At 37.7% G+C, this 14,292-nt stretch overlaps 1 protein-coding gene across 1 annotated transcript in view; it reads left to right on the top strand.

Annotated features, from left to right (window-relative positions):
* The first annotated feature begins 1,324 nt into the window (after positions 1-1,324).
* ABCA12 (ATP binding cassette subfamily A member 12) overlaps positions 1,325-14,292 on the top strand; it is a 169,768-nt gene continuing 156,800 nt past the window's right edge. The window contains exon 1 of the mRNA XM_036087379.2: positions 1,325-1,735. Coding sequence (XP_035943272.2) covers positions 1,667-1,735 — 69 coding nt within the window. The 5' untranslated portion in view covers positions 1,325-1,666. The remainder of the gene's footprint in view (positions 1,736-14,292) is intronic.

Below are 14,292 nucleotides of genomic sequence, written 5' to 3'. Positions count from 1 at the left end.
GGCATGTGCCAACATGGCTCCAGTCAGCCCCAGGCTGGCTGCCATCAACATTTCAGAGTCGGCATGGGGACCAGGAAGCTGAACCAGCATTTGAACTCAAACGTTGAAAGGATAACTCACACACTGCTTTTACTGATTTCACAAATAGAACCTGGATCAGTCATAGAAAGGTGTAAGGAACAAAGGAGAGTTTCACTAGCCTTGGCTCAATATTCAATTAAATTCAGCAGCAGTTAATGACCATTAATCATTCTGAAGTATTTTGATATAAAATAGTTTATGATCTTTAAGAGCTGACAATCTAGTGGGAAAAATAAGAAATGCAGGGTCCTTGAGAGAAATATAAACAAAGAACTATGCTGGATTCAGAGGCAAGCGAGAGGATATCCTAAGGGTATTTCTTAAAAGGCATCATGGAAGATGTCAACCTGAGTATGATATCGAGAGGTAGAAGCTTAGAGAGGGAGGAGTTTATCCCAGGTAGAAGAGATGGCATAAGCAAGTCAAGGACCAGAAAACAGCTATGTTTGCACATTGTAATATATATGAGTTTGGCAAGCAGTCAAACATTTGTAGTAGACTATTGAAAAATTGGCTGGAGCCAGATTGTGGAGGCATTGATATCAGAGGGAATAGGTTGTCATTAAGGTGTTTAAGCAAGGTTACTCCTGGAAACTTTTATGCCAGAGTTCTCCTTCACATGTATCCTGAAATCACAATTAAAATTACTTAATTAGAAAATACCTTGAATAATGTAAGCATAGAGACTTTTTCTTTTCTCCTAATTTATGATAGATTTCTTTTACTGATTTGGATATTCAAGTGCATTAGAACTCTGCTATATCATAAATTCAGTGATGTCCCGTGTCAGCCTGTGTCTTCCTTAATTATAAAAGCCTAAAACAACGTGGCTTTCCTATAATGGATACATGAACCCCCATCCCCCAAATGAGGGAATCCATTGTATGCCATTTATGCCACCTACAGCCTACCTTTTATTTTCTGCAATTTGTTTAACCTAGTAAATTGTAACAGAAGGTGAAACTTAGCCAACATAGTTACTTCCCTCCAAATCAAAGCATTCAACTCAACTTTAGGCTAAAAATTGAGACTTTCTCCATGGATTGAGGTTCAGAGTGTTTTAGCTGAGCTCTGGCCTTATTGAGCTAAAACATCTTAATGACAATTTAAATATTATGAGTCACTGGGCCCAGAGTCTGTAAAATGCTATGTGTCCTGCGTCTGCTACAGCAGACACTATGTAGAAAAGAAGGCGAGAGAATGTAGGACAAGTCCTACTGGCCTGGCAAGAGTCCCACCTAATTCCTCATGACGTGTCCAATGCAGGTGACACCTTCAGGAAGGTGTGGATAGGCAGTTAATTTCACGGAGAGTAGGAGGTGTGGGTTCAGCTTTTTTTTTTTTTTTTTTTTACAGTAGGGCATTATCTGAATGATAAGAGCTGGTTGAGAAGTGCTCCCTGCTCAAGGATTAAGCCAAAGGAAAAATCCAGCAGCAGCAGAACTGTGGGTTTCTTACCCAGCCCTCAGGAAAGTTATGCCGTGAAAAGGCTTTGACCCATTGACACAGCAAGTTGGACAGGGTAGCAATTCTTCTGTGGGGTGGAGGAAAAGAGGGGAATTCTCTTGTTCGTGGTGTTTGAAGGATGGCTTCCCAGTTTCATCAGCTTCGGGTCCTGATCTGGAAAAATTGGCTAGGTGTCAAAAGGCAGCCGGTAAGTAGAAAAAGGGAAGGGGGGTTGCCCAGGGGCAATACTCCAGGCAATCCTAAAACGTGATGTTAATGAGAGGTAACAAGAGAAGAGTTTTAAGCCATTTTCTAAAGCAGGAATAAGATACGTAGAAAACATCTTGAATCTGTATTGTAGCTAATGGGGCAAGTCTAAACATACTCCCAAACCTGCCTTTTGATTTCAGTAAGTTAAAAGGGTAAACCAGGACATGTCCTGGGCAAAGAAAAGGATGAATTTTGTTGCTGGTTGAGTTGGAACTAGTGTTGAATTCTAGGTTTCAGGTCAAAATGCTTTCAGAACTTTTCTTAATAAATTTAGTTAAAAATGAGATGAAGAAAAATATCAGATGAAAGGAATAATAAATGGGGAGAAATGCATTTGAAAACCAAAAGTGATGGAAAGCTTGTTTGAAAACTAAGATATAGAAAGGAAATAGTTTGAAGGTTGTTGGTATAGAAAAGCTTCTACGAAATTTCAGTACCTAAAAATTATTTACTAGAAATGCCAAACAAGAGTCAATATATGTGCCATGCTTCAAGAGTATTATTCAATCACTTAACTTTACGGCTACCGTCTCTCTACTCTATTACAACATCTTTTTTGTGCTCTTACATTCATGTTTGCTTTTTAAATTACAAAGCTAGCTATTAGATCCTCATCAGATAGGGTGTAGGGAGATTGAGAAAGGAATTGGCTTCTGTGGGTTGTCACATATACAGAAGAATGTTTGAAAACCAGAGAAATTCAAAAAGACACTCCATATATTTCATTTTAGAGTGGTAATTCCCAGCCTCAATGAATAATATAAATATCATGCAGATAATGTGGTCCTAGAAACCAACATTTCATCCGTGTACCTTATCTCACTCCAAATTTGCTGGCTGTGCCTGACACCTTACTTAAGTGTTCTGATGTATATATTGAGAAAGAGAAGGAATGTTCACTCACCTTTGTGAATGTAGGATTTAAAATCATAAGATGTTATGTGATTGCACGGGTGTGGTTTGGACATAAAATTTTAAATCATTAATATTTTTAATTAAATCATTAGTGTTCCTTTTCAATTGGAAACAACACAAAAGAAGACCTGCTGTAATTATTCCATGGTAGGTTCTATGTGGAATTCAGCAGGAAAAGAATCTGGATAGGTGGATGTGGTCAGAAGATGAGAGTTAGGTTCTTGGTTCTGCTTCTCGAAATTGTATGACCTGAGTAGCATAGCAATTTCTCTGAGCACTGGTTTTCCTCTTTGCAAAATAGGCCCAGGCTCTACCATATCTGTCTCACAGAGTGGTAAGAACCAAATGTGCCACTGTATTTCAAAGTGCTTTACAAATGGTGAGACACTTGGCAAATAGATTATAGAGGGATTTGGAGTGATGTGTGTGTCATATTTTATTCAAAGTAATGTGAAAGGAAATCCAGGAGAAGGGATTGTGGGAGAGAGGAAGAAATTTATATACAGTGTAGTTCTTAAGTGATGAAAACTCACTAGTTAAAAATAAAAGCAGAAAGGAACTGAAAACATATCTGTTGTTGCTGATAAACTGAATGCTGAGGTTGTATATTTTCCTTATAACTCCATTTTACCTAAAAATTTTTAAAAAACCCTCAGGTGAATATATTTTTTTCATTGAGAAATTTTATCTTTAGAAACTTTAATAAGTTCTTTTCTTATCTGTAAAGTAGCTAGTATATCAATTTTCCACTTTAGAGTTTTTCTCCATTTTAGTCAATTTCTGCCGGATATGGCATATTTAAAGGAGATGGAATTCAGGCATGCTAAAACATTTTCACCATGATACCTTGTATTATTCTTATGTAGTAAAAAATCCCTAAAAAGCCCCTGGTAATTATACTTTTGCCTAAGGAAAGAGAATACATGATCTATTAGTTCATTTGGGGACATCAGAGGATTCAGATCTTAAGGCTACCTTGAGACCCAGGACAGGTTAAGTGTTGGTTGCAGGAAATGAAATCAGAAATAGTCCTGAATTTGGGGAAATACAGAAGGCCCACTTGAATCCATTATGACCAACTAGAGGGACACAAGAGACCTTTAGAAAATGGTGGTGCCCATTTTAGAAAATAGTGGTGCCCAAAGGAAAAGGAAAGGCAATTCTAGGTGGAGGGCAAAGAAAGGTACATCTCTTCTCGTAGGTTGGCTCTGGCCAACCCTATTTTCTGCTCTTGGAAAGAGGACTCGAGGACACAGGTGGAAAGGATATACGTGTGGTAGTGTTAACAGGGAAGGATGAGACAGTCAAGAGGTTGGAAAGTTAGGATTAAAGACATAAAAGGAGGTGAAAAGAAAAAATTGTGAAAAGAGAAAATGTAAACAAAAGAGAATGTGAAAAGAAGAGGTATATAAATTTGAGGAGAGGACATTGTATGTAGCAACCGGACTTTGTCATCCACCAAGCAATTATTTAAAATGCAAGTGTTTTTATTTCTCTCATAATCTTTCTGAATATGATACCTTAAAAATGTGGTTTTATACCCAGGAAAATAGAAATGAAGTTGTGTGACACTGGAAATGTATAGTCTTTAGTGAATGTTAAAGAATAATCACTACCAAGACATCCTCCTCCACTGTGTTTTTAAGAGATTCTATCACAAAGCAAGATGGTGGGAAGGATAGTCTGTAAAGGAAGAAGTTAGGAATCTACTAATGGAGAAACAAATGACATACAAGAAAAAAAAACAAGAAAAACAAATAGTAAAAATATTAGAGGGGGGATTACTGAGGAAATATAAAAATATATACTAGAATAGAAAGTGAGAAAAAGAATTTCAAACACCTATATAGTCTAAGAAATAGAAAGATAATGGGATAAGCTAAATATTGAGTTTGGCTACAAAAAAATAAAGGCAGGATCTTCGATTTTGGAGGTGACCTCCCTCAAAATTGTTCTGAGGGTAAATGTTTCTCTTTAATTTTTTAATAAAATCAAACATCGGAATTCTGAAATATTTGGGATTATCTAACTGCCTTAATTTTACAGGGCCCCAGAGAGTTCAAAGGACTTATCCGAGGTGACACAATGAGTTTAAGGACTCAAAGTCAGATTTCCCCCAAAAAAGATTTATTCTTTTCACTACCTGCTGCTGCCTCCCTATTGCCACTGAGTTGATGAGTTTCCTTTTCCAACATTCTTGGATCCCTACTCAGAGTTCAGCTCACCATTGAAGAGATCATGTTTGCTAAGGAGGCCCTAGATATTGCTGTTTTTTTGTATTAGTGGTTACAACAGTTCTCAATTATATGGCAAAAAAAAAATGCTAAAGGAGTCTGAAAAAAATACATTAAGCACCAACAGAAATGTTAGGTAATACAGAAAATCAATTAGACGCAGTTGCTACCCCGCTGGGCTTGTAATTTAATTCTAGAAATAATACAGACATGAAGATACATTCCGCTGGAGATGGTTAGCAACAGGGAGGCTCACCTAATGCGATGCTAGTTAATGATAGGAAACTGAGTCCTGGCACAGCAGAGACTGCAGGATGAAAGACTAGATACTGCAAGATCAGAGTTTATCTTTCATTAAGAAGATGAATTCTAAATAGGCATATCAAGGATTGACTTCAAATCTCCATACAAGAAGAATCGAATTCCAGACTTAGGACAGAAGAAGAATCTAATCCCAGACTTACGACTAAAGAAGGAAAATTACCTTGAGCTGTTTATTTTAATCTAACTGTTTGGCTAGGGGGTCGCACTTTAGCTCAGTTTTTCCATCACAGACATTCCCACAACTTGACTGATCTCTAACACTTTATTTTTTTTTAAAGATTTTATTTATTTATGTATTTGAAAGAGAGCAAGCATGCCCGTGAATGGGGAGAGAGGCAGAGGGAGAGAGAGAGAGAAGCAGACTTGACGCTGAGTGTGGAGCCCTTTTCGGGGGGGGGGGGGTGTCAAGCTCATTACCCCGAGATCATGACCTGAGCTGAAATCAGAAGTCTGCACTTAACCAGCTGAGCCACCAGGTGCCCCTGATTTCTAACCCTTTGGCTAAAGTTTGATACTTCCTCCCCAATCCCCATCTTGCTCATGTAACATCCCCTCACAGTGTCTAGAGAAAGAGGAAGTGCTAGCTTCAAAATTTCGGAGAAGTTGGTCTATGCATTAAAGTAATGTTTTGACTAAATCAATTTAGGATTAAACTGTAATCACAAATTTAATTCTAAATTGGATTAAAATAAACTAGGTCCTGAACAATTCAGGCAAATACCTGATCAAATGCCCCAGGCCCGTTTACCTCTTCCAGATCTATACCATTTATTCCCTTAATCCCTTTTAATTGTTAAAAAAAAAATTTAGATCTACCTGCTGATACTGATGCCTGCCGCATAGCAGACATGCACATTTTGTTAGTTTAGTAAAATAATAAAAAGCAAATGAGGGGCGCCTAGGTGGCTCAGTCGCTTAAGCATCCAACTCGTGATTTTGACTCAGGTCATGATCTCACAGTTGTGAAATCAAGCCCCGTGTTGGGCTCAGCACTGAGCTTGGAGCCTGCTTCACGATCCTCTCTCCCTGCCCCTCTACCCGCCCACCCCCAATGGCACACTCTCTCTCTCTCTCAAACAAAAAGCAAATGAGATGAAGATGTTTTAGAAATGAGAGCAATAGAAAAATTAAAGTCCAATAAAAGGTTTTGTTTTAATATGCGTCATAGAAAATATACCAATCTCAAGGGGCTCCTGGGTGGCTCAGTTGGATAAGTGTCCGCCTTCTGCTCAGGTCATGATCCCTGGGTCCTGGGATCGAGCCCCGCAATGGCAGGGAACCTGCTTCTCCCTCTCCTCCCCACTCTTGCTCTCTCTCACTTTCTCTGTCACTATCTCTGTCACTATCTCTCTCTCTCAAATAAATTAATCTTTAAAAAAAAAAATTTACCAATCTCCAAAATACATTATAATCTGTAAGTATAGATTTCAGAAAAATGTCCTCAATCCCAGTTTTTTGATGAGTCATTTCTATGGATGGCAGTGTTCAGTAGCAGAAAGCCCAATTAACAGAGAGCTCTGCCACTTCTGTTTGCTTGTTTTGGGGGTGGAACTAAGGTTTATTCCAGATGTAAAATACCAACCTCTTACTTCAGAATGTGAATGTTGGAATCTTCTTTCAAGTAACAGTCATTCTTGATTTATGGGACAATGCAAAAGGAACAGGAAAGGAAAAAGAAACAATGTACTTTATATGTGGAAAGTTGGGCAATTGAAGCTTGTAATAAAAAGTTATGATTCTAGGGGTGCCTTGGTGGTGCAGTCAGTTGAGCATCTGGCTCTTGGTTTCATCTCAGGTCATGACGGTCTCAGGGTATCGGAATGAGCCCCACCTTGGGCTCTGCACTCAGCAGAGTCCGCCTGGGGTTCTCTCTCTCTCTCTGCCCCTCCCACTTGCGCTCTTTCTTTCTAATCAATCAATCAATCAATCAATCATTTTTTAGTTATGATTCTAGGTTACAGGAAAACCTTTAAATGATTTTCAGTGCTCTTACACACTGAACTAATAAAAGTATAGTGATCAAAGAGAGCTAGTACTATATCCTGTAGTGATTTGAACACACAGCTTAATGATTAACTGTTCAGGTGCTAAAGCCAGGCTCCCTGGGTTCAAATACCAGCTTTGCCATTTAGTGGCTTATGGAATGAAGGCTTATTTAATCTCTTTAAGATTCTGATTTCCCATCTTCAGGAGGAAATGAGGTGATTATATTAAATAAGATAATGCATGTTAAGTATTTAACATAGCATCTTACACAGTCTTTTTTTTTTTTATTTTTTTAGTTTGATACCATTGGCAAATTTTTTTTCCCTTTTTTTAATTTAATTTTATTATGTTATGTTAATCACCATACATTACATCATTAGTTTTTGATGCAGTGTTCCATGATTCATTGTTTGCGTATAACACCCAGTGCTCCATGCAGAACGTGCCCTCTTTAAGACCCATCACCAGGCTAATGCATCCCCCCACTGCCCTCCCCTCTATTTTTTTTTTTAAAGATTTTATTTATTTATTTGAGAGAGAGAGAATGAGAGAGAGCACATGAGAGAGGGGAGGGTCTGAGGGAGAAGCAGACTCCCTGCCGAGCAGGGAGCCCGATGCGGGACTCGATCCAGGGACTCCAGGATCATGACCTGAGCCGAAGGCAGTCACTTAACCAACTGAGCCACCCAGGTGCCCCGCCCTCCCCTCTAGAACCCTCAGTTTGTTTCTCAGAGTCCATAGTCTCTCATGGTTCGTCTCCCCCTCCGATTCCCCCCCCTTTATTTTTCCCTTCTTACTATCTTCTTTTTTTTTTTTTTTAACATATAATATATTATTTGTTTCAGAGGTGCAGGTCTGTGATTCAACAGTCTTACACAATTCACAGTGCTCACCATAGCACATACCCTCCCCAATATCTATCACCCAGCCACCCCATCTCTCCCACTCCCCACCACTCCAGCAACCTTCAGTTTGTTTCCTGAGATTAAGAATTCCTTATATCAGTGAGATCATATGATACATGTCTTTCTCTGATTGACTTATTTCGCTTAGCATAATACCCTCCAGTTCCATCCACGTCGTTGCAAGTGGCAAGATTTCGTTTTTTTTTTGATGGCTGCATAATATTCCATTGTATATATACACATTCTAAGCTGTCAATAAATACTAGCTATTATCATTTGGACTACTATATTGAACTGATACTAATTATAAGACCACTTGACAAGAATTCATCCTGGGGAAGATATTTTGAAATCATATTATCGGAGAATTGTTGAAGGAACTGGCATTGGTACCCCAAAGGAAAGGGGACTCTGTCTCTCTTCAAATACTTGCAGAATTCTCATGTGGAAAAAGGGGCCAAACTAAGATGAATGAGTGTTAGTTTCAGGAAGGAAGATATCACCTTGTTATGAGGGAAAAAAAAAATCAGACAATGTGAGTTGTCCAACAACGAAGTCTCTTGAAATAGTGAACTTCTAGTCACTGGAAGCATTCAGGTAGAAGCTGAATAACCATATGGCAAAGATGTTTTCCCTAACTTTTGATATACCAGTAATTCTAGACATTTCTTTTCTGGAATATTCCACCCTCTTTCCCATCTGTGGGTCTTCACCCATATGTTTCCTCTGCTTGAAAGACTCCCACTTCTCTCTCACATCCCATCCAACACGCATATCCTTTCTTCTGCCTGACCCTTTTTCATCTTTTAGGTTTTAGACTTAGTTCCCCTTCCTTTATCTTCCTTTTGCACTCTACGTCCTGTGTATTAGCATCATCTATTACATTTGGTTATAATTTTTTTAATGTTTTCCTTCCTTAAAAGACTGAATTTTTTAATTGCTCCATCCTCAGTATCTGGTACACAGTAGGTGCTCAATAATTTTTTATTGTATTATGAATGTAAGACTCTCTAAGACCATAATTCCATGAAAGGGAATGGAAAATCTTCATCTGAAACATTTTATTTTTATTGATTTTCAGAATTAGGCAAAAGAATCTCCATTGCATCTTGGAGATTGTACTGATACTCAGTATCATTCATTTCAGGCACAACCAACTTCAAACCACCCTAGTGCAAGGGACACAAACTCAAATGTCTGTACAGGAAAGAGAAGTAATATGACTGTGTGATGTGCGCCAAGCATAAGACAGTAGGGAATGGTGACATTTATGATGAAGACTAGAGCGTGGATGCCCTGTTTAAAAGCATTCAAATAGTAGTAGTTTCCTCAAAGTTTTAAATATATGGTAACACTTACCAATTTAAAGTTCACCTGTATCTTATTTTCTAATTTACTTTCAGTGAAAATGATTTTTAAGAGTAATAAAAATGATGGACACAAATAGAATCAGATGGGCCAGCAGTAATTAGAATAAAAGGTTCTGACAAAGTAATGGTATATGAATTCCCTAAAGCCGAAATTATGTGCTTTGCTCAAATTTTTCAGAAAATTAGATTTGAGAGGTTTTCAAAGATTTGAAACAACAGTTCTTAACAAATGCAGAGGTAAATGCTACTAGATAATTCAAATTAGTTAATAGGTATTACAGATTGGCTCTAAATGAAAATTTTCGAGTTAATTTATATTTGGTTCATTCAAGGAATTTCTTACGATTTAAACTTGAGATTTTGAGTGGATGGCTTCTCTGACTTCAAGGTCATTGAAATGTATATAGCCATCACCGTTAACTTCCCAAACATTGTCCCCTCTGTGCAATGGGATAGGGTTCCCGAATATGAAACATGTTTGTTTTTTATCTCTTTTCTTGGCTCTTCATCTTTTCTCTTTCGCTGTCTTTTAAAATTTGGCTCTGGATTTTTAAAAATTATGTTAAAAATAATTTCTAAATTTTAAATTTTGAAACAATTTCAAATTTAAAGAAAAGTTGCAAGAACAGTACAAATAACTTTCTTTCTAGAGCCAATTGAGACTGATGCCCCATTACCTTGGACACTTTGGTGTCCCTAATTTACAAACAAGAACATTCACCTACACAACCCAATATCACCATCAGATCTTTAGACACAATTCAGGCTCCATCAGATGTCCCAGCCATGTCTTTTATAACAAAAGATGCCAGTTCAGAATCACGTTCTGCATCCAGTTTTCATGTCTCTGGTCTCCGTCAGTCTGTAACAGTTGGTTAGTCTTTCCTTGACTTTCATGACCCTCACACATTTTGAACATTTAAGACTAGTTGTTTTGTAGACTGTCTGTTGTCTCCTTATTTTTAGACTCTGGCTATTTATCTTTGGCAGGAATACTACAGAAATGATGCTGTGTTCTTACACCTTCAGGAGGTACATGATGTCCCTTTGTCCCATTTTGGGGGGAAACTATTTTGAGACTATGTACATATCCCATTCCTCATTAAAATTCCAATTTATCTGTTTGTTTATGTATTTATACCTACATAGATTCCCAGATTCCTAGTTTATTCAGTTAGATGTAATTTTTTATTGTCATAATATTTTCTTACTGTTTAAACTTGGCCAGTGGGTCAAATTTGATGCTCGAGTTTGTGATAGGCTGGTATCTGTGTCCTATTGACATCCCCCACATTTTCATTTTTTTTAAAGATTGTATTTTTTTTTTTATTTGAGAGAGAGAGCATGAGCAGTAGTGACGGGCAGAGGGAGAGGGAGAAATAGACTCCCTGACAAGCAGGGAGCCCAATGAAGGACTCAATCCCAGGACCCAATCCCAGGACCCCTAGATCATGACCTGAGCCAAAGGCAGACGCTTAACCGACTGAGCCACCCAGGCACCTCTCCCCATCATTTTCTGACATTCTCTAAGCAGTGTATCTATCACCCTTCTTTCTTTCTCTTTCTTTCTTTCTTTCTTTCTTTCTTTCTTTCTTTCTTTCTTTCTTTCTTTCTTTCTTTCATCTATCTATCTATCTATCTATCTATCTATCTATCTATCTATCATCTATCTCTGTGTCTACATCTATTCTGTAGCTTTGGCCAGGCTTGGAAACAGTGACACTCTAATAGCAACGAGCACACCTAGCTCTCAGATGTCTACTTAAAGAAGCTAGGGTTTCTTGGAAACGCGGCTATTTCCAGGGTTGCGACAGAGAAAATACACAATGAGGTAGAAACAACTTTTCTGAAACCAGAAAAAAAGGAAATAAATAAGTTATACCCACAAATTTATAGCTATGTTTCTTATCTCTTTATGCATTTTGGAAACCAGGTGTTCATACCCATATCTTTAATTCTAACCCAACACTATAGCACTCTTGTTTTCCTGTTTTTCATGTTAATAATTCCGCTGATGGATAGTGAAAAACCTGGCTCCTCTTATGGATAATGTATTTACTTTTTTGGTCTACCTCCCCATGTTGAAACCAATCACCTGCTTCTTACCCTGAAGAGAAACCTTCCTTACCCCATCTGGGTTTTGACCTCCCATGTTTGACTTCTGAACTGTCTGTTTTCTCTTCACCTTGTTAGGGACCCACCTTCTTCCCTGTGTTATTGTGGTGCCTTCAGTCCTAGTGTGGACTAGCCTTTCTCTGGGCCTCAGCGAAAGGATTTTCAGGCACTGAATTGTTCTGGAAGGGAAAGGGAAGAGAAAGAGAACAGAATGGGACATCTCAGTGGAAAATAAACCCTGGAGAAATAAGAAACAAATGCCATAGCCCACTAAGGAATTTTAAACTACTCAGTGTGCATATGCCTTTAGATGTCAAGAATGCGGGGTAGGGGGTGGAACACAAATGAGGTATAGAGGCAAATGTGAGATAATTAAAATATTAGCAAAAATATGAAACTTTTGAAAACTGCTTTTCCCTTAATTTTCAAGTAGCCCCAGTATCTATATGCGTAAAATCAATATATCAGCCCTTTCTCCGAACAAACAAAAATGAGTCATGGCTCATTGGTTTAGTATTTGGATACTTGACACTGCATTTGCTTCTAGGTTGTTTATGATAATATTTAGAATGGTGTTGGGAGCAATCCTGCTGCTATGAAAATTTAAATTTTATTTATTTTTTGCTTTTGTGATTAACTTGTCAACCTTAACATTCCCAAGATCACCGTGTGGAGGGCTTTGTGTTTATTATCCTTCTAAAATGCAGTATGCAGAAATGTTCTCCAAACCTCTCTGACCTAAAAATCCCAGGGGAAATCTTTTGATAATAGATTGCTTATAGGCTTGCTGTAGTTTTTACCTATAATAGAGTCCAAATTTCTTAAACTATTCTGATATAGATTGCATTTTTGTCTGGATTTAAATCATGTCTAAAATTAATTTCAAGATTTATCAAAATTTATCCTCATGGGACCATCAAATTAGATCAATTGAAAGACAATTTAAAGATATCCCACAACATACGCCCTTTATTTGAATGTGAATGTACATTTGCGTTGGTACAATTGGTCTCAATTGCTCACTGAATTCTCATGAGGTTGCTATAGAAAATGAATAGATGCTCCTGAAAGTAACTATGGGGCACTAAACCTACTCAGATGATTTTTTTTTTTAAGAATTACTATGACTTCAAATATAAAGCCAAGAAATCCACAAACATTACATTTTTAAACCCCAATTCTTTATAGTCTACATTTCAAATAAGTCACATAAAATAAAAATGGTACCTGTATCTAGGTCTTGGAAGAACAGACTCTAATTTTTGAATGTATCAGAGACTAAGCTAGAATAACACATCTTATATTTCTATAACACTCATATTTTTCTGATATATTTTCTGTAAGGCATTATTTTTTCCTCAGAGTAGGATGATAATTAAAAAAAAAAAAATCTAGCCCAAGTATCTTGATATTCAGATCCTCATCCCCTGTTCTGCTTCCCAACTGGGTATGTGACTTTGGGTAAGTTAATGGATAAGGCTGTGCTAACCTTCTGCACCACAGAGAATAAAAAAGAAAGTTGGATCAGATCAAGGCTTCTTAGCCTCTTCTGTGCCATGGATGTCTTTGGCAGCCTGGTAAAGCCTATGGTCCTTCTAAGAATAGTGCTTTGAAATCAATATAAATAGAATTGCAAATAAAACCAATTATATTGAAATTCAGTCATTAAGGTATTATAAAGCAAATTTATGATATGGTAGTATGTATTTCTTTATTATAGCACTAAATAAATAAATACGGTAAACCCGTAACTACTATAATTTTTAATGTCACCATGAGTAGAAACAGACTTTTGAGGTATCTGCAACAACACTAATGTGATTTGAAAATATCTGTGATTTTTATTTGTGACAAAGTCACAAGTATTTCTAAGAACATTGTGGGTTGTTGCCTACATTCATCATTAATGGAAATGCTAAATTTCAATCAAAAGGTAGAGAAAATAAAAATGTAATTTTTTTCCCTTTTTTTTTAAGATTTATTTATTTATTTATTTGACAGAGAGAGAGAGAGAAAGAGAGCACAAGCGGGGGGGAGCAGCAGGCAGAGGGAGAGGGAGAAGCAGGCCTCCTGCCGAGCAGGGAGCCCGATGCGGGACTCAATCCCAGGACCCTGAGATCATGACCCGAGCCGAAGGCAGACGCCCAACCGACTGAGCCACCCAGGCGCCCTGTAATTTTTTTTCCTATCCAAGTTTACAAATGCCCTGAATTGTATCTATTAGTTCAAAGGAACTTGCCAACAAAAATATTCTAGGACTTTATAAACAATCCTTCTAGTTAGGTCAAGTGGCATACATTTAGAACTGCTCTACTTCAAGTGTGGTTCATGGACAGCAGCAACAGCATCACCCACCTGCAGCTAGTTAGAAATGCAGAATCTCTGCCAGACCTCAGATCTACTGAATCTGAATCTGCATGTTTCTAAGATCCATAGGTGATTTGATGTGCATATCAATGCTTGAGAAACACTGCTACAGATGAAGCTGTTCAGCCTGTCTGGGAGCTTTTCAGCTATGATCAAGTATCCTAGGATTTCTTAGATCTACAGTCAACTTCTTCCATTTGCTAAAAACTTGCCCTTAAACCTGCAGTCCAAGAAGTTGGTTACAGGCCTTTCAGCAAGGACAACAGTGCTGTAGACACA

This window comes from Halichoerus grypus, chromosome 4 (assembly GCF_964656455.1).
Source record: "Halichoerus grypus chromosome 4, mHalGry1.hap1.1, whole genome shotgun sequence".
Classification (NCBI taxonomy): Eukaryota; Metazoa; Chordata; class Mammalia; order Carnivora; family Phocidae; genus Halichoerus; species Halichoerus grypus.
The sequence above is the reverse complement of the archived record's forward strand: the minus strand, read 5'-3'. Positions and strand labels throughout refer to the sequence as shown.